The sequence below is a fragment of the Polyergus mexicanus genome, unplaced genomic scaffold, assembly GCF_030449975.1.
Source record: "Polyergus mexicanus isolate NDT 795.1 unplaced genomic scaffold, iyPolMexi1.0 SCAF_4, whole genome shotgun sequence".
Classification (NCBI taxonomy): Eukaryota; Metazoa; Arthropoda; class Insecta; order Hymenoptera; family Formicidae; genus Polyergus; species Polyergus mexicanus.
The window spans coordinates 778,856-798,915 of NW_027223324.1; the positions used below are offsets into that span (position 1 = coordinate 778,856).

The following is a 20,060-nucleotide window of genomic DNA, read 5'->3' on the forward strand; positions in this document are numbered from 1 at the left end:
GGTAACTATTTCTTTCCACTCCGCTCCTCGGCTCCTCTCGCCACGTACTGGAGAAATTACCGGCGCTGTGCTGTAGTTAAGTATAATAATACGCATTAATTAAACACTATCTCAATACTCGATTTAGAATTGATCTGTTTTCTACCAGATTAAGACGATCAATAGTCGAAAATGACATCGATAATTTCACTCTGCTATTGCGCACTCTGATCTTGTACGTCCGAAAATATACATTCGATTAGGTTAAATTCTCAACGCACGCACGATATATTTCGAATACGTAAATAAATATATATATATTGCATCTATTATCATTAATTATTGCTCGCATAAGAATCGCTCGTAATGAAATGATAATCGTTAAATCTTGTCTACCTATGGCGTTGATTCTTATTTGTTGTAAATGTATAAATTAGATGAAATATCTGCTTCTCGATAAATAATCGCAGTCTCGATACGCTTACGAATTGTAAAAGTTGATTAGTATCGCGCGGATTAATAATCTCTAAAGAATAATAGTAATTATAGGGAGAGTGAACGAGATCGAGAAAGAAGGAGAGAGAGAGAGATAAAGAGAGAGAAACCAACAGCGGCCGAGCGAGAGACGGAGAGAGAGTGAAAGCAAGAGAGAAAGAGATAATACGATGATACGTAGAGCGCTTCACGCCGTACGCCGTGCGTCGTGTTCCGTAGTCCGCTGGAATCTGGAATATCGCCGCGCTGGAATGTAAACAAGGTTAAGTACGTAAACATTGGCGCGTTACAATTCTATATACGTAAATATACTAGTTCCAAAACCATAGCGGCATTATACGCCGCGAAGGCGAACAGTAAACATCGTCTCGCAGTTTAGTTGTTGCTCCCACGAAATATTTAACGTACTATAAAATGTGTATATGAAGCATACCTTCTTTATATTTTACATTCATTGCTAATAAACATTCGATGTACAAACGACTTTTATAATACTTGGATCGTGCTTTTGAATCCGAGTAATGATAGACATTATAAATCGGCGAAATATTTATGATATCTCGCAACGCAGAGAACGCGAAATGATACGTGAATTTGTCTAATTGTGCGAGTTGAAAAGCGAAAAGGCGTAATAATAAATAATATTAAATAAAATAATAATAGGTATATAATTATAGGTATAGTGGGACTTATGTGCTCGAAATATTTTGCGCGTGCAATATCGAATTTCGATTATATATTTTCGGTATATTTTCGATTATATATATTTTTTATAAGTATATATTATATACTTGCGTCTTAATTAGCGTCATTAACCTAACTCGAATCAATATCACGTTGTAGCAGAATAAAATTACCGATCATTTTCGCGACTATTGATGATTAATCGGATATAAAACATATCAATTCCGAGTCGATCGTTATAATAATATTTAATTAAGGCGCGATTATCATATTCTGGTAATTAATCGGTGCGCGATCGTTGTTAATTATGTTTTCGCGAGTGATTGCCATAAAGAAGCAACAACGGACGGACGGGAGGACTGCTCGGACAGGCATCGGAGGAATAATCTTAAGGTATGCTATTTATAATTTATTTATCTCTCATTATTGTTAATTGTAAATTAATTATTTGCTTATAACTCCACGGCAATGCTTTAATTTACAATATTGCGTGTAATATAATGTATTAGATGATTTGAAAAGTTCTCCACACAAGTCTATATATTTTTCTATTTTTTATATTTATAAAAAAAGTTTGAAAAAATTTCAAACAACTATATTTCTAAAACATCCTAGATTTTATATTCAAAAATATTTAAATTTCTTCATAATAAAATATTTCAACATTTTAAACATTGCTTTAATAGAGCAGAATTTTTAATAAAGTTAAAGATCTGCATATTTTTATCTTTCGAAGATTATATATTATATAAACAAATATACAGGAAAAAAGGAAAGAGAACATTAACAGAAAATATACATTAAAAAAAAAGTTGTTGACTTGACTAAATTCGTCTAACTAATTACTATTTCTTTGTATTTCTTTAATTGAAATATTTAAGTATTTAAGTCAAATATACGTCATGTTAGATTTAATATGTCGTATTTGATTGAAATATTTTAATATTTTAATTAAAGAAATATAAAGAAATAGTAATTAGTTGGACAAATTTAATCAAGTTAACAACTTTTTTTTTCTCAATATACATATTTTACATAGCAAATTCTAACTGATTTATATAATGCATGAAAAAAATCATCGATGTGGATAATAATTTATATTGAAGCTACATTAGCGATAAAAATTAAAAAAAAGAGAGTCATTGGGCATTTTTAAAATTATTTTATAATGTACGTTACGATAGAGAAGCAACGAGTCTCTCTCTGTTTTGTTATTTTGGATTAACTTATATATATATATATATATATATATATATATATATATATATATATATATATATAATTCGAACGCAAAAGTAGATCCGCGGGCGGGATATTTCCGTGTTAGCCAGTTTACTGCCGGAGGGGGTTCGCGTGATCCTGGACGTATCCTAGTATCGACTAGTCAATCTCTCGAAGGGGTCCTCTTTCGAGGAGATCGAGGATGCTCGAGGATACACGGAGGCCCTATCCTGAAATCCGAGACACGCGAGCCTCGCGGGAAATTCTTGGTTTTATATCCGAGCTCTCTGCTTCTCGGTAAAGCAACTCGTAGCCACGAGCGTCGTATTCTCTCTCGTGTCTCGTCCGTATCCAACCTCTCGCTTCGATGAAATTTTTGTTCGATAGATTTAGGATCATTAATTCCAAGTCGAAGATTTTTATTGTAAATAACATGCTCGCGTTAAAAGATAATTCATATAAAATTTATTTATGATCGTCGATTGAACCGGTATTCTTCTTTTGTTACAATATGATTAAAGGCAAAAAGATGTAACGTGTTTTTGCATTATATAATTAAAAACTCATATATAACGTTTTTTTTTTTTTTTGAAATATTATATGAAATTCTCTCCAATGATGAAACTATTGATTCTAAATAATAAAGTTTGCACTTTCAATTTTTTAATTAAGCGACTCTCATGAAATCACATAGAAATACAAATGAATCGGATTCTTTTGCATTATTTCGGGATTATATAAACTATAATCAATCATGTCATGAGAAGTCAGCACACCATCTGATTATATGATACACGCGAATTGCGCGTATTCTTGCAATTAAGTGAATACATTGATCATCGCGTAATAATTAAGTACCTTAGTATAATTAGAATTACATAGGCTGGACGTTTAAACAAGGTACGAGATAAATTGAGTAATTATATTCACATTATAAGCATCAGCATTGCTCCATCTATATCAAATTCATACGTGACTCATAAATTTTATTTACAAGGCACGATAACTTAAGAAGTAATTTTGCATATTTTCAAATATCACACTGTCGAAACGCGCCCGCGAACATATCGCAAACGTTGAGATTGCGAAACGGTGAGAACGAATAATTTTTTATTTGCACGCAAACAAAGTCAGTGCGCATGTAATGCTGCAAAATCTCATTTTACGTAACACGAGATATATATGTATGACTAGCGGGGCAAGATATCGAAACGTCTGGATTATTTAAATGCATCATTAGTTGAAATCTCAGACTTGGTTTAACGAGATGCGCGGATACTCGTACACGATGATCCAATTCGGAAATGCAATACGATCATCGAGCCGAACGTTACGCGGGAGGGGAGGGGGAGAGAGAGAGATAATTTTGCCGACATTGTAATGAGCCGAGTGTGATGATAACACGTCTGACGGTGCTACCGTCGTAACTTCGCCCGCTTTACAATGCGCGGAAGGGCATGACCGGTAGAGGATACAAAGATAGCAGGGCGCGCGTGGAGGGTGCGGAGTAAAGCAACCCCTCGAGGGGACACCGGCCGTCCGGACGCGCGTAGCGGCGGTGATGTGTGACGTGGCCTGACACGATGTCGGATCCCGGTGGTCGTGTTGGGTCGCGGTCGTACATGATGTATATGGTGCGCGGGAATAGGGGCGGAGCGGAGACAGATGGGCGTGCGGAGGGATCCCTTTGAGGCTGCCGCGCGCGGCGCCAGTGCCTCTGCGCCCTGCAAGTTGCTGCTCTTCTTCTTCTTCTATCTCACCTTGTATCCCTTCCTCCCTCCTTCCTTCCCTCCCTCCCTTTGCCCCCCTCCTATCCACCTTATCCCGTGCCTCACTTCTCCTGGATAGAGCGCTTCGCTTCTACGGCTTCTACGCAATCAAGCTCGAAGAAGTCGAAGAGCGCCCTCAATCCTTGCCCTGGCGCCAACTTTCCAACACCGTCTAAATCATCTCTCCTTTCTACTGGCGTGAAACAAAAAAATTTTCCTCAACGGTACAAGAGCGAAGCCGCGAATTGTCTGCGATTCATGAGAATTCGATTCACGTTTCTCGTAACTTTTGCACACTGAACAATCTTCGTGCCGATCATACATAATACAACTGTCAGAAAAAAATTTTATCTTGAAAGTTGCCTGCAACTAGTGGCATTGTACTCATATATTGACTCTATTAACGGCTCGATAGTTAAATAATAGCATTAACCGTAAACTTAGTGAAAAAAAATGAAAATTTTTATCCTATATATAAAAGATTATATAAAGATCTCTATAGCACGAAGTATTCATATGATTTAAGATTTTTGTGAATGAAAAATCTCTCTCCTCGGAATTCTCACTTCGCATGAAATTTCATTCGCACTTCGTTGTAATTAATGGATTTTTAAGTGACCAATTTATCAGTATCGTCAGAAGTGAGAATCGAGGTTCGCCGCGGTAAAATAGCGAATTGTGCAAGATCATGCAGTAACAATCGATCGAACGCATCGTTACGAAGGACTTTACGCTCGACTTCCCGGCTCGTCCCTATGCCTTACAGCTTACTTAGCAGAGTGGGGTAACGGCGTTTAGCCTCCTGACTAATGAACCTGCGAGGCCCGAGCACCCGGCAGATTGCCTGAGTTTCGTTTAAACTCCCGTGGAAAGGGTCAACGAGAGAGCTGAGGAAGATGGATGCGATGATGCTTGGATTATAACGTCGGATTCGAGTATGATCTATTCGCGTCGTCTCTTCGACATGACTTTTATATCGCTAATCTAAAAAAATTCGCAGAAAGAGACATTTAAAATTATTACGCAATTATTATGCAATATGATTATTGATTACAATTGATTCTATATTATATACAAGATTTATCATTAATATAATACGTAAATATCATATTTCTTATGTGTATGTAGAAAAGTTAGCGGTAATACTTTGAGAGCCATCATAATGGTCTTTGACCCGAATCGAATCCTTCTCGGAAATTAGATGAATCGAAGTCGAAAGATGTCTTATAATTAATCAGGATTTAATTCTATACATTAAAAAAATTATAGCACGTGAAAGGTTTATCTCTTTCACCATCAAAACGTCAAGAAATTATTTTTTTTTTTATTTTTATACAAGAGATGATTTCCTTGTGAATCTTGTACTTTATATAAATATATTTCATCGTTTTGTTAATAAAAAAATTTAATACAAATTGAAGTAGATTAAACATGTGGAAGTGACATACCAAAAAAACAAAAAAAACAAAAAAACAAAAAAAATGCTCACACAAAAATATTCTCTCGCATTAAATATTTTTTGTTTAGCAAAATTTTATTTAACACAATTGATGATGTACAGAAAATATCGCGTTCTCGAGAGGAAACGCTTTTTATAAAACTGGTAAATTTACAAGGAAATCTCTTCCGTGCGCGTCGGACGTCTTGATTGATCGGACAGTAACTAATGAACCGCGGCTAATTGCGCGCAGTAATATTCGCCAGCAAAAACCAAGCAAAGCATACATAGCTGACCCGTGACTTCCCTAAGATCACAGGACTCCCCACGCCGCTTCCTGGCCACGACCTTCCGCCCGACCTTCCCAATGCTTCCCGCTAATTATTTCGGCTACCCTCTCATCGACTCCGTTTCTGTCTCTTCCGACTGATTCTTCTTTGTTCTCTTGATCTATCTCTTTTGGCGCCCGGCATTCGTCTACAGCAAATCTCGATTATCTTCGCGTATTGATTAAAGTTATATAAAGTACAATAGTAAGATACGGGTCATTAAACCATAGATTTTTTTTATTATATTACATTTATATTTTAAATAATAGCTAATATGCACAATCACACGCACAGCCTGCACGTACTTTAATATAATTTAAAATGGCATTCATTTCTTAAATACAGTATCATAAATATATCGTGTTTAATTCAAGATTTCAAAAAAAGATTTATCTAATATATCGTATCTGTATGAAAGAAAGATTAATAATTATTTATTAATTTATTATCTTAGCTAATAAAAACATATAGCCCGTATTATAGAACATATATCAAATAAATTATAAATTTCAGCAGGCATATAAAGTAAAAATTTCGAGATAAATTTCTGTATCTATTACGACTTGTTAAAATAATACGTGGTGATAATATAACTGACATTGACGGGGAATGTACAAATTTATTGTGGCAACTATGGGGGGGGAGGAGGGGGCGCCATATAACGACGTACAGTCACGTTTGCGGTGATCGAGAGGCGAGGGACTTTTATTAGATCAGCAATAAACACCGGCCCCCAGGGTCCTCTGTCGAATATAAACGCCGCCGAAACAGGATTCGCCCACTGACTTCTAGAAATCCCTTCTGGCATCAGTCTAGAAAGCAAAGGGGCCAATTACGTTGCGAGGGGGATGAGTGCCGTGTCAATTCTGGTTAGAGACGACGGTATTAACCCTCTACTGGGTCTTTTTAACCCTACAATCCACCGCGACGAATCCTCACGCTCTTCCTTTCTTCGGAAAGGACCACATCTAATTCAAAATAAAAAAGAGAATCGATACTATGCCGAACTAAACGAGACCCGCGTAATTTTATTGGCAAACAAATATGTTAATCGATGAAAAAATAATTATCTGTCTTCTAATAATATATCCTTGCACACACACACATAACAAAGAATTATATATAATTACAGAAAGAGAGAAATATTAAAATTACACGATAAAATAATATAAAGAGTTTTTCTTTACAAATAAAATTTACTTTTACCTGTTTTTCTCTTATAATGTCTTTATAATTTTTAAATTTTTTATTCAGTTATATTGTTTTCTAACTCTATTATAAAGATGTAATTAATGAAAAGTATTTTAAATTTTAATCCTGAAACTTGTTAATATAATTTATAACGCTTATTATTTATTATATATTATACATTTATCGAGATTATAAACTAAACTCCACTATCAATCGAGCGCGTAAAAAATTTGTATATTAAATATTTTTCATAAATATTATTGACAATTTCGCGTGTTATATAATAAACATTATTCTTTTATGTTCTACGTGTAAGCTTTCTTATGTTAATCAAACGCTATGCTTTCTCTCTAATATACAAAGATAGTATAGGTGCCGTTGGCAAAACGGATTGCAACAAGTTGGCGGCTCTTTTGTAGAGAAAAACGTTAAACATTCTTGCGATAATTTGTTACGCAAAATTATTCAATAATTGCAATATAAAAATATCTGATTCTGATTGGACATAATCGTTAGGAAAAAATGTAAATGAAAACATATAGTGGTAAAATTACGCGAGCCTTTTGATTGTATTCCTACATATATCGCTAATCGAGAAAGAATCCAAAGTGGCCTTAAAAATTCGACGACGACATAACTCGTTCGCTCTCATCGCGTATCGCTCACTCGCGTAAGATCGATCTGATTCTCACTCTCTCATGGCTCGCCGATGGCGTGACAGCCGGCTAGGCAGATGCGTGGCAACGAGTTGACATCGAGCGCTGCGGGCTAGCGTGGCTAGAGTTTGCTCCTCGCAGACACGCACCCTGGCATTCTGGTGGAGCAAGAGGGCGCGAATAAAAATAAAGGGAGGAAACGAGAGAGACCGCGAGAAAAGAGGGAAGAGGGAGATAAAGAGAACTAGCAAGAGAGGCAGCGAAAAAATATATAAAAAAAAGAGGGGCTCGTCGAGAGACTCGGACGTGCGCGTGCGCTCGTGCACGCACAGCGCGGCCCGTCGCGGTGCAGGCACGCACGCACACTGGCCGGTTTTCTTGTTGCCTATACACTGGGCCTGATGCGCGACGACGGCCCTCGTCGTCTACTACGACACATAGAATAGTAATGAGGGACAGAGATACAAGGCGGGTCTTCCCGCCGCCACGGGGGGAAACCGAGCTGGCCGCGCGGTGCGGAGCGTCGTCACGCGAGAACGCAACCAGCTGACGTTCTTTCTCGCTACTCCCCTTGCGTTCTCCTTCGCACTCTCTCCTCTCACGCATCATCTAGTCTTCTTTCTCTCGTGCCTGCGTTCTCTTTTTCCGTATCTCGTCAACTCTTTCGCGCGCATATTTAGATGTTCTCTCCTTTTCTCTTTCGATTGTTGTCGCATTATTGCTCTCTCTTTTTCTTTTGAACATCTGTAATTCTGTCATTGATGAGATAAAATTAGAAAAATTTCCTCTAGTTTTAGAATGAATAGAGTAGATCGATTGCGAGGACTTAATTTTCCGATTTTATTCTTCAGAGAGATATGAGTATCTTTAATATAATTTTGACAAAAACAATAGCGAAGTGATAAAAGTGTCATAGCTTTATCATAAAAATATTACAAGCTCGTGTCAATATATTATAAAAAAGTTATAATATTATTATAAATCGTCTTCAGCATTTTCTAACATTCTATTTTCCTTTCACATCTTTTCGTATTTCGATCTCTTACTTTATATGTCCCCGCGTTGCGTCCTTCGATGATTTCACCCGCCCTCTTGTCTCCTTCCTCTCTCATCATCCATACACCTCGACGGTGATCGTGAACCACCCCTTTTGCAAGAAACCGAGGAACTCCTCGTACAGAGTTTCTTGCTCAATTCCACCCATGTACCCTTCGTGCGAACACTAAGTTCCTTTTATCAACAGTCCATCACGATCGTTTGAGAACTCCAGGTGTTCGTCGCATACATTCGCAATGTCGTGCGTGCGAGCGAGGCCTTTGTGGAAAGTCGCGGAAATTGCGGGTACTCGTGAGATTCGATTAGGTATAAGAAAGAGAATGAGAAACGCATTTACTCCCCTGCTTCTGGTAGTGATATTAGCTATTTTTGTAATGGTGAATCAACAAACATCTTTCGACTTTTTCTACGACTATAAATTGCTTTCCGTCGAATCAGTCGGTGTGACAAAAAGTACCATTCGGTTTTGGCGCATTAAATGAAAAAAAAAAAAACAAAAAAAACATTAAATAATTGATATGCATAGATAAAAAAAATTTATATTTAAAATTTATTTTTTTGTATTTACATATAAATCCTTTCTCACTTATTTTAGCTGCGCGCATTCGATTATTATTTATCATGTGATATTGTAAATATTAAACAAAGGAAACTATTTTTTTCTTTATAATCTTCAAACAATCTTATAACTCTAACAAGAGACGGAATATTACAACAATGCATATAACATTACAAATAAAATTATTTGATGTTTTGGATAGGATAATTTTTCTAATGACATATCTTATTTAAGAGTATATGCATACACTCTTTTCCTTTAGAATTGAAAACTAATGTTTTTTCGAGAAAGAAAAAAGCCGCGCTCATAAAAAAATAGCTCTCTTTTATCGTAAATACGAGGAAGATGCGCCTAAGAATGTCGCACGATCGTACCACGGATTGCACGGCGACTGTTTCGTTTTTTGCTCCTAGCACTGACAACCCTTCTGTTATAATTTTCACGCGTGCAAATTGCCGTCTTTTCCATTTCAAAGCTTCACCCTTTTTACGTAGTTCACTGCTCTCAAACAATTATACCTCAAAGTCCCATCGGAGCAAAATTCTCTTTTCATATGATTGCCGTCGCGTGAAAAATCTATAACATGCGTGATAAAAAAAAAGTCGCTTTCCATTTCGCACCTTCGTGAACGGAAAAAACTTAATTATTTATCATCGCAAATTGTCCCGGGAATGAAGTGCAATAATTATGGCATAATAATAATTTTTAATGCATTCTGATAACATGCTTCTGATCTTAATAACATGCTTTTAATTTTCTTTAACATATGTGTACAGTGTTTTAATTCACCAATGTGCCGTCACTTTAATACTCTTACTATACATAATTACGCGCATTTAATTTTACAATATGTAATAAATATTAAACATTTTACTCATGATAATTTTATGATAAAAATCGCATATTAATATGTATTATATACGCGCGCTTCACTTTGTCATTAAATATCTAAAACTGGCCGTTATCGATATTTACCGAAACAATTATAGTACATTTACAATGGAAGTATACGTTCTGTGCAAGTATTTACGTGGTTACGAATACGATCATCGTGATACACATGACGTTAAAGAGCAAGTGGAGCTTCTTACGTAGAAACGTCGACTTTCAATCAAAACCGAAAAGACCGAATATCCGCCGGCGCTCGTAGTCTCTCATTGAAGAAGCTCCCGGTAGAGAACTCGCCACACCCCTCGCGGTCGCATCGTTCCCTCTTTCCTTTTCCTTCGTGTGCATCGCGGCATTCTTTTGTTTCGAGCATTCATTCAAGCGAGGGCAACTACCTTGAAAGTCAATTTTTCCTCCTCGTCTGCCTCAGGGAAAAAGACGAAGGGATATATGGGAATAGCGGGAGAAACGAAGTAGACAAAACGGTCACACTTAATTGCAGGGGGGCGATTGTACGAGTAATAGGGGTCCGGTTGGGCGACACTTCGATATATCCGATACTTATTTTTCCGGCCAATTCAAGAATCGTCAAAAATTAGATACCTGGTGCTTTGGGGAAATTAAAGCGTCGGCTATTGTCGGCACATTATTAGATTCTAACGTAATAATGACTCTAACGTGTTTCTTTCATCAATGAATTAAACTACCGAGCTGGATTTTACTATATACTCATTCATTGTGCAGGCGAAACTTATTATTTATCACATTTTTAAATGTAGCATTTTTTTATTTATTATATCGTACACATAAATTATTTTTATATTCAGCGTATTAATTCAACGTATCTTATTAAGAGTGGTTAAATAATTTTTAACCTGCAAAAAGAGAAAAATATATATTGTAATAAAGTAATAAATAATTAATCTACTACTCTCTCTCTCTCTCTCTCTCTCTCTCTCTCTCTCTCTCTCTCTCTCTCTCTCTCTCTCTCTTTGTTTGAAAAACTGTTTCTAAAAAATTATTAGCGTTCTTTTTATAGTATGTAGATTAAAATAATAATCTCATAAATCAGTAGAAATAATTTCCGATAAATTGATTATCAATTTAATAGCGCGATTAAACTGTGATACATTATCGTCTTCATTAATAACGTTAAAATTTTCTTCAATATATGCAGTTTCATAATTCCGTCGTCATTATTCCGTATCTTATTTGGCGAATCCTCTCTCGATACACACGATAATCAATTTCACCACAATGGCGGGCAATTCGGCTTCTCTACAGCATCCCTCGCTCCACGTCGCTAGTAGTCCCATTCATCCGTCCTGAAGGAGTCGCGTCCTCGCCCTCTCGTTTTTCTCGTCGTGACTCTTCGCTCTCCCCTTTGCGCGTCTACCTCCCTTTCAGTGTCTTTTTCTTCCTCCTCGGGGAGGTACTCGTGAAAGTCTCTTTGTTCGAACGACGGCCCGTCCTCGTTCGTCTCGTAAGTCGCCGACTTCTCGAAGGCTTTTGACTCTCGTGATCGAACGACTCACCGTGAGACTCACGAATCCGCTGCCTCTCCCGCCTTTCTAACGTTGCGTTCCGAGTTATTGCCGCGTGATGCACTTTTCTCGGAATATAAATATATGATTTTACATTTAAGACTACTTAATTTTGATATATCAATTTTAAAAATTTAATATACGTATAGGTAAATATCTACCTAATTCCACTCATAATATAACTGTTTTATTTGGATTATATAATCATTTAATTAAAAAAATGTCAAAAATAATTTTTTAAATAGTGACTGAAAATTTCTATTAATAACAAAAATTGATTCAAATGCAAACATAAATTTGCTCATTGCTAGTATCGTGTTATATTTGCTTTCAGTACACATCGATATTTTCTTATGAAGTTTTACAATGTAAAGTGAAACTAAATTTTGAATCGGTTTTGCGGAAGACTTTAATAACAATCATTAACGCGATCGCTGTCAATGTCTCCTCGCACTTTGCTACATGTTTTCTTGAATAATAGTATACCTTGTCTGGAAAATTACGATACTTTTTATTCACTTTTCTCGAATGCTCTACATTTTTTTTTTTTCAACTACCATGTCATTAAATTCAATATCACTGGAGCTCTAACGAGGAGTATGTTTCTGCAATCCCACGTATGTGATGTGTAATTTCAATATTCGCGTAAACGGATATATATGTATAAATGTGCATACGCATATATACGTTCGGTAAATCATCGACGCCCGGCTATATCGGATTAACGGAATCGTTTCTGCGACAACCCTTAAAGTATTTTCAGCGAAGTGGTAGGGGCGCGGTAGATAGATTTCGTGGTCCGCGCACTAAAAATAGAGGATGTTTTCGGACGTTAGAAGGAACGATAATACCGTGTAGAACACAATGTTTGCGGGCAACGCCCACCTATACTCGCTCTGGCTTTTACTGCCGGGCAGTAAAGTACGAAAATTACGATCCGAGCTTGTCACTGCTTCGGGCATCGAGAAACTCGAAGACCTGCTGCTCTCGCGCTCTCCATCTTTCTTCCTTCTCTGTTTTTTCCATGTCATAACGCTTCACACGCGGCGTAGATACGCGCACAACCTTTAGCGCCGACTGCGTGTATATTAGACGTTGTTAGACGTATGCGATGGAAAATGTATGATATATGTGAGCAGAGCGCAATGCGATTCAATCGCGCATAAAAAGATTAAATTGTACTATGCCCGGCAATGGACGAGGCTATGAAAGCTTTTCGCAGAATGCAGGTATACCGTTATTGATACTATTCTTTTAACGAGATATGAAAGAGATATGTGTGTATTAATGACACATATATAAATTGTTTGAATAATTTTCAAGAATTATTAACCAATTTTAATAAGAAATAATAATAAAAATAATAATAATAATGATAATAAGATATGCCAAATTAAAATAATTGTGAAACAAAAATTTTGAACGGCAACAAAAATATAATGATGGAATACAATACATATAGCTTCTGTATCTAAATGTGTTATTTCTTGCGCTCGGAATACTCTCTGTATTTAAACGTGACAAGTATTGAAGCCGTCATTGACAGACATATAGGATGGGGGAAAAAGAATGCACAAAAATGCGATATAAGCGGTGCACCGATCGACAGTCACGGAATCTGCGAAACTACACGAGCGGGAGAAAGTTCTCGCGAGTTGCAAACGCAATTACAGCGAGTGATAAAAGTGCCACTTAGCACTATAATCTGCGAATATTTTTACGTCCTTTTGATTTGACAGAGAAACGACGGGCAACGAGAAATCAAAATGCCACTTTGCGTCGTAATTTATTCATTCGTTTCCACATCGCGCGCTGGTATTACCTTCCTTTTTTCTCCTACGTATAAAACTACTTTAGTTACGAGAGCTTCTGTCTCTCTCGCACTGTGTGAGAAACATTTTTTGACGCTACGCCGTGTGAGATATCGCGAATTCGAGACAAAAAGATAGATTTTTTTTTTTTCTTTTATTTGTTAATAATCTCCGATTATACATTTTATTGTAGATCTTTGAAATATCTTCTTTATCAACTTTTTAAGATGAAATAAATTTTACACATTTTGTTACATATTTTAATATCATTGGATTAAATTACTTTTTCGAACATGCTAATAAAGCCAGCTTTATTACAAATAATTTTAAGACAAAGTTAGATTAACAAAAGAAAAATTGTTTAGATAAATTCATCGCCTTATTATAAATCAATTGTTTCCTAACTATTATATATCGTGAAGTGCAAAACACCTTGTATAAGCGCAAGTACTTCAATTACCGATTAGAATCAATCATTTTATCGAAAAGACCAGACGCATAATTTTTAAAGCGCGCACCTTCGTGCGTCGACGAATCATCCGCTTTAGGAAGATCCTGGCGAAGTGGAGAAAACAACATTGGCGGGTACCACCGACGCGGTCTTCTCATCGTCTAATTGAATGGCATTTTATTTAGCACAGTTCCCCGCACTCTGGATAGCCGCCATTTACCTCAATTACGTAATTCACCGTACACAACCGGCCGGCCGCGCAGCTATCCACCATAGGTATCGCATGGGTGATGGCGCAGCCGATGGTAATGGTGGTGGTGCGGTGATGGTGGTGGCGGTCGACTGATGACACGTGTTTGCGCTACTGCCGCCATGCAATTAGCCTCCAATGTAATTTCGCGCCTGTAAGAGCGTGCCACGCTCTTTTGGCCTAGTGCCGTTCCCGCAGGCGCATCGGTACACCGGTATTACGAAGAGGGAAGTGATTTCATCCAGGACACGTAAGGAAATTCGAGCCTCGTGCCATTCTTGGTATTTTCGTGTCCGGCGCTACTTTTGCATATCGCATATATCGCGCGTGCAACGAGGTGTTTTGCAATTCAAAAATTGAAAAGTCATCTTCAAGATTAACACATTTCGCTATAAATATTTGTGAATATTTATATCAAATTTTGAAAAAAGTAAAAAGATTAAACCATAGAGATCCGTAGAAAAGAAAATAAAAGTGGCAAATAGTATGAATGCCGACAATGGCGTGAACAGATGTATATGCATAGAGGAAAAAAAATTTCAACATTTATATATATCGTGTATATTCCTATATTCAAACATATTATTTCGTGAGGGATATTACCGCGATGGGATAGCTTTGATGCGAGCGTACAATTGTAGTTGCATGCAACAAACCTATAGATATTTCAAATTTGACCGTAAAAACTCCGCTATATCTAGAAAGCTGTTATCATGTAATACAAAATAGAGTTCTGCGTATACTTTATTTCTCATACATTATTAAAAGTTTTATGTATGCGTTACACAAAGTCCCTATTTTCTATTTTTGCGTTCGTTAGTTTTCGTTTATTAATTTCATTTCTTAAATAATCGGTAAAAATAGATATCTAAAATTTTGCTATTACTATTGTTAATTATTACACATAATACACATAAACTAAAGTCATATATGCATTTCTCGAAATATCGAAAAATATTCATGCTGTCTTCAGTATTCGCGTGGACAATAATTTATCGGTAAAATCGTGTAATTAATATTACGTTTTCTTCAGCGTATCGAAAATGAGTGCTCGCGTAATTAAAGCATCGAGTCCGTACACCGACGAAACGTGACGCAATGTTAATAGATGGGGTATTATCTAGCGACTAATATCATTGTAGACGATAACCACGCTCAAGACAGTAATTGTGCTCGCTCTGACTGATTAAGTATAATTATAATCCAGAAAAAGAAATGTCTCTAGGTCACTGTGCTAGGATGACAATCAACGGGTTCCTGTTTCAACTGTTCCGTGTCATATATATTTCTAAAGTTTTATCGAAATCTCAAAAATAGATTTATTCCGCATATGTTAGAAAAAATATTTTTATTTAATATTAATAATAAAATTAAGAAAATGAAATAAAGTTATAAATTTTCAAATTCGAATTAATAACGTCGACGTAAAAAATATAGACTATTTGAAATTAGATTTAATTTATACACGCAACATAGTTTTATAAATAAAATCAAAAGCACGATATATATGTATATGTACATATATTAACGAGAAGAATATTAAAAAAAAAAAAAAAAGAATATTTACAATAAAAATTCATCGGCCAAAGTACGTCAACTTTCATAGGAAATATTGCTCTTACTCGTTTATCATCAGTCATTTATAAAATAAATCATCAACCAAACGGTGCATAATGAAAAGTCATTTATTTTAATCATGAATATTAAAGAGGCGATGGAATGATATTCAATTACAAAAAGATTTAATTGAATTAATTACACTGATACGTGTTACACGGTATTGACAGTCAATGAATGCGTAAGTACGAACGATCAAGACTACGCGCTAACAAGATCTGATCTATCTCTGCCCGTTCACCCGATTACGCATTCGTAGCTACTATCGGCAATGAATCTACAATATTTCATTATAAATTGCACTTTATACTAAAGTTAAACGCCCTTGCTATCTTGCTGTACTAATATTTTCTTTTGGTTTATATTTGGATACAAATTTGTAAATTGTAGCGTGAATTGACATAATTATTATTCAAACGCATCGCATAATTATTGTGTTACAAATCTTTGGAATTTAATCAACAACAATCATATCGAAATTGTTGTCGTTAAAAAAATATGGTCAGTTTGTTGATTATCGATACAATTGCGACGGCGCATATGACAATAAAAGAAAAGAAAAAAAATTGCGCCATTCGTATGACAACTTTATGTCTGTCTTTATCTTTTTATGTTCACCGGCGATTCATTTTCTTCGTGACGAGTTCATAAACAGAGCCAAAGGCGTTTTTTTGCTTCCAAAGATCGCAACAACATTCGCGCGATCGATACTGATAGTACAATGATAAAAAAATTAAATTCAGCTCGATTTTAAATATTATTCTGAACGAATGATTCGACACGAAGGAAATGAATCATGTGGCAGCCCGATAAATGTCATGAACTGCGAGTTGGATATTAATATATTGCGTATGATTTCTTTCGTTTTTTAATAGCATTAGTATGTTAAATTTAATATATGTTTTGTTTTATTTATTATCGCGTACATTGCCATTTTTATTAAATAATTAGAATTATAAAGTAAAACAGTTTTCTTTTTTTCTCTTAAAAATATAATTTTTATGAGGCATGCGACTAATTATCGACAGCTTCCTGAGATTCAAATTGATATAAAAATAAATGTACATGCCGACACGACTTTGATGACTGATTATTCTTAATGACTATGAAATAACTACGTTATAAATTTAAAATGAACCGACAGATTTGATTATCAGATATAATAAATAAAATGTATTATGCTTTTATTAAATTTTTAAAAAAGTAATCTAGCTTATAAATTTTGAGAAATAAAAACATTTCGAGATTCGAAATATTGAGAAAATCGAAGGAAATTCTTTGAAAAGTAAAAATTTCAAATATTTATTATATATTAAAATACTATATGCTAAGTCTCGTAAATCATAGGACAAGATAGAGTTAAGAAATGTAAACACCGTGTGTTTATAATGATTTATTAGATACAAGATAGTTCACTAGTAAAGTGGATATTGAGTACCATATAGCTTTTTTCATAGTTTGTTGTCTATCTTTGAGTCAAGAGGACGTAAATAAAAATCGAAACTGATATTATGAAAATGAACTTATTAAAAAGAATAAGACGAAAATTACGAGTAGTGTATGTACTATAATTATTTTGTAGCACGTGTATCAATAACTCGTATTAGCCTTATCTCTCTTATTGTACTAGCATTTATTTTAATAAAACAAGCTGAAATTTGTATCGTAATCTCTGCATTTTTGTATTTCAGACTGTCAGTCTTCGGAAGATCATCCACGATGAAATAATCCGTCTAAGCTCAACTGAACTCTCAACAATCGAAACATTGAATACCCAACAATTGGAATGTCACTCGTCTCTCACCTCGCGTCACAGTGAGCCTGATAGCTCAATGAATCAAACCAAGTTCGAAAGAGGATAACGGACGCGATTCTGCGGCACGCTGGATGATCTCTAGCCTTCTTGGAGTATATCTCCGACGATATCAGTCGGACCCAATATCCTACGAACGAACGAACTTCCCCGGGCAGGCAGGTATACAGAACACCTCGGCGCATCGTCGGTCGCCCCGAGGGCTACGTAGACGTAGGCGCGGTTGTTCTTCAGCGACACCCATGTGGAGACCATAATGGCCTCCGCAACTCCAATCGCCGTTGCAGAGTTTATATATGCTTGGTGGGGAACGGCACAACGCGCCAATCGCAAACGCGCCTGGCACCCTTCACAGGCTTTGCCTTGAGTAGCGCCGACTGTGGCGACTCTTGGAAACGGTGAACCAGGCTCCGGGGAGCGGCTCGGGCTTCATTATGTATCATTATACCGGTCCGCGTCGCGCGGTGTGCACTGCAGTTACTGGAACCAGGCGCGCGTGTGTGCTTTTCTCTCCTCTTCTACGCCCTGGTCATCTCGTCGTCTTCTTCTTCTTCTCTTACCTTCTTCGTCCAGTACGCGCGCGTATACGAGTCGAGCGTGGCACGATACGCTCATCGGCATCAAGAAGTGTAATCGTGGCGCGAAGCGCGTAAAAAGCACACCGTCGCCGAGGAGGTGCGCGAGCGGGCGCGCGCGCGTGTCGCGTATTACGACGTGTAATTAAATCGGCGACGGACGCGCGAGTGTTGGGAAATACGAAGCTGCGATAGAGTACATCGATCTCTTGGTCGAACGGATTGTTTTTCATCATCATCGCGCAACTGTCGTCCGTCGCGCGGATGTGATCGCGGACTATTGGTCGCGGCGGCGTTTGATGACGCTGCAAGTGCGCTCGAGGACTGTGCCCAAGTGATTGTTGAAGTGACGTACCGTTACTCGTATCACGTTGTAACGCGAGTGTAGAGGACCGATATGCCGATGGCCTGGTCACGATTTTGTGACGCATCTCCGTTTGGAAGCCGAGTGACGATGAGCTGACACGCGCGGCAACCGGACATTAGCGTCGACCACGGACTCTCTCTGGCTTTATAATAGTGCTTTCGCGAAAAGTACGCGTGTGAAGTGGACAAGTGTGACAAGTGGTGTCCGAGCTAAGAAACGAAAACATCCGAGCGACGGATGAGTGTGAGACGGCTGCTCACATGTAGCATAGACTGCTCCGAAAAGTGAATATTCTCTCGATACCGCGCACAGTGAGGGAAAGGAACGAAACATCGTGATAGTGCAACTTGACGAAAATAATTCAGTGCGAACAATCGAACGGTATTCAGTTTCTACGCAGTGAAATTTAAAAGCCGGAACAAGCTGCCCGACGGAAGCGGGTTTACTCCTCTCGCGATCCAATGCCGGCTCGCCGCGTTTACTCCGACACTCGGTCGACATAGTCGTACGCGCTCGGTGTACTCGTCGCGTAGAGTGGCCCCAAGATTCGGGCCCCATACGGAGGACGCGCGGCGACGACGACGTCGTCGGCGAGTTTGGCGAAGATCGTGGGCTGTGGCGGCGGCATCGACGTCGTGTCTAAGGTGGAGCGTCCGGGCAGCACGACGACGCTCAACTTCACGGACCTGGGGAGCCCATTCGGGGCGGGCGACCCCTGTCCGTCGAGTACCCCGACCCCGAATAGTATGTCGGGCGGTGGTGGACCGACCGGCGGCAGCAGCGGCGGAGGTGGTGGCGGTGGTGGCGGCGGTGGCGCCGGTACCGGAGGCGCCAATTCCGACATGGAGCAGCATCTTCATCACGCGGGTCTCGGCTCGGTGACGCCCGGGCCACCCGGCGGGAACGGCAGCGACAGCACGACGTCCAGCACGCCGGTCTCCCAAAGCGGCAAATCCGCCTTCATCGAACTCCAGCACAATAACCTTTACAATCCGGCGAGTCTTCGGAGCGGTTATCCGGGCGGGCACAATGTACCCGGCGCGCATCAATTCTCGCATCAGGTCGGCTCGCTGGCCCACCAGGGCTCCGGGCCTGGCAGCGGGAATCAGCAGCACGCGGACGCGGGCTTCCCCAGTCCTAGATCCGCGCTAGCCGGATATCCGTTCGCGCCCATGCACCAGCACAACGCCTACGGATATCACCTAGGATCGTACGCCCCCCAGTGCCCCTCGCCGCCCAAGGACGGTGAGTACCCCAACTGTATGTATTCGCAGCCTTTTTTACATTTCTATTAGCGTATAAGTCTAGTTTATTAGATCGCGGATGATTCTCTGTTCCGTGCATCGACATCGCCGAATCGGATCGCC

The 20,060-nt window shown here is 38.2% G+C and overlaps 1 protein-coding gene and 1 long non-coding RNA gene across 7 annotated transcripts in view; one reads left to right on the plus strand and one right to left on the minus strand.

Moving 5' to 3' along the window:
- Window positions 1–1,372: 1,372 nt before the first annotated feature.
- Window positions 1,373–20,060, plus strand: part of Dll (homeotic protein distal-less) — a 93,720-nt gene continuing 75,032 nt past the window's right edge. Inside the window, exons 1-2 of one of the 6 annotated variants that reach the window (XM_070294588.1) lie at window positions 1,373–1,551; window positions 17,630–19,953. In XM_070294588.1, coding sequence (XP_070150689.1) covers window positions 19,440–19,953 — 514 coding nt within the window. In that variant the 5' untranslated portion in view covers window positions 1,373–1,551; window positions 17,630–19,439. The remainder of the gene's footprint in view (window positions 1,552–17,629; window positions 19,954–20,060) is intronic. The other 5 variants (XM_070294590.1, XM_070294589.1, XM_070294587.1 and 2 more) reach the window with 5 other exon arrangements.
- On the minus strand, window positions 6,022–7,964 carry LOC138932808 (uncharacterized). The gene is made up of 3 exons (XR_011446842.1): window positions 7,799–7,964; window positions 6,586–6,883; window positions 6,022–6,063 (listed from the first exon to the last, which is right to left on the minus strand). It is a non-coding gene; the product is annotated as an uncharacterized lncRNA (long non-coding RNA).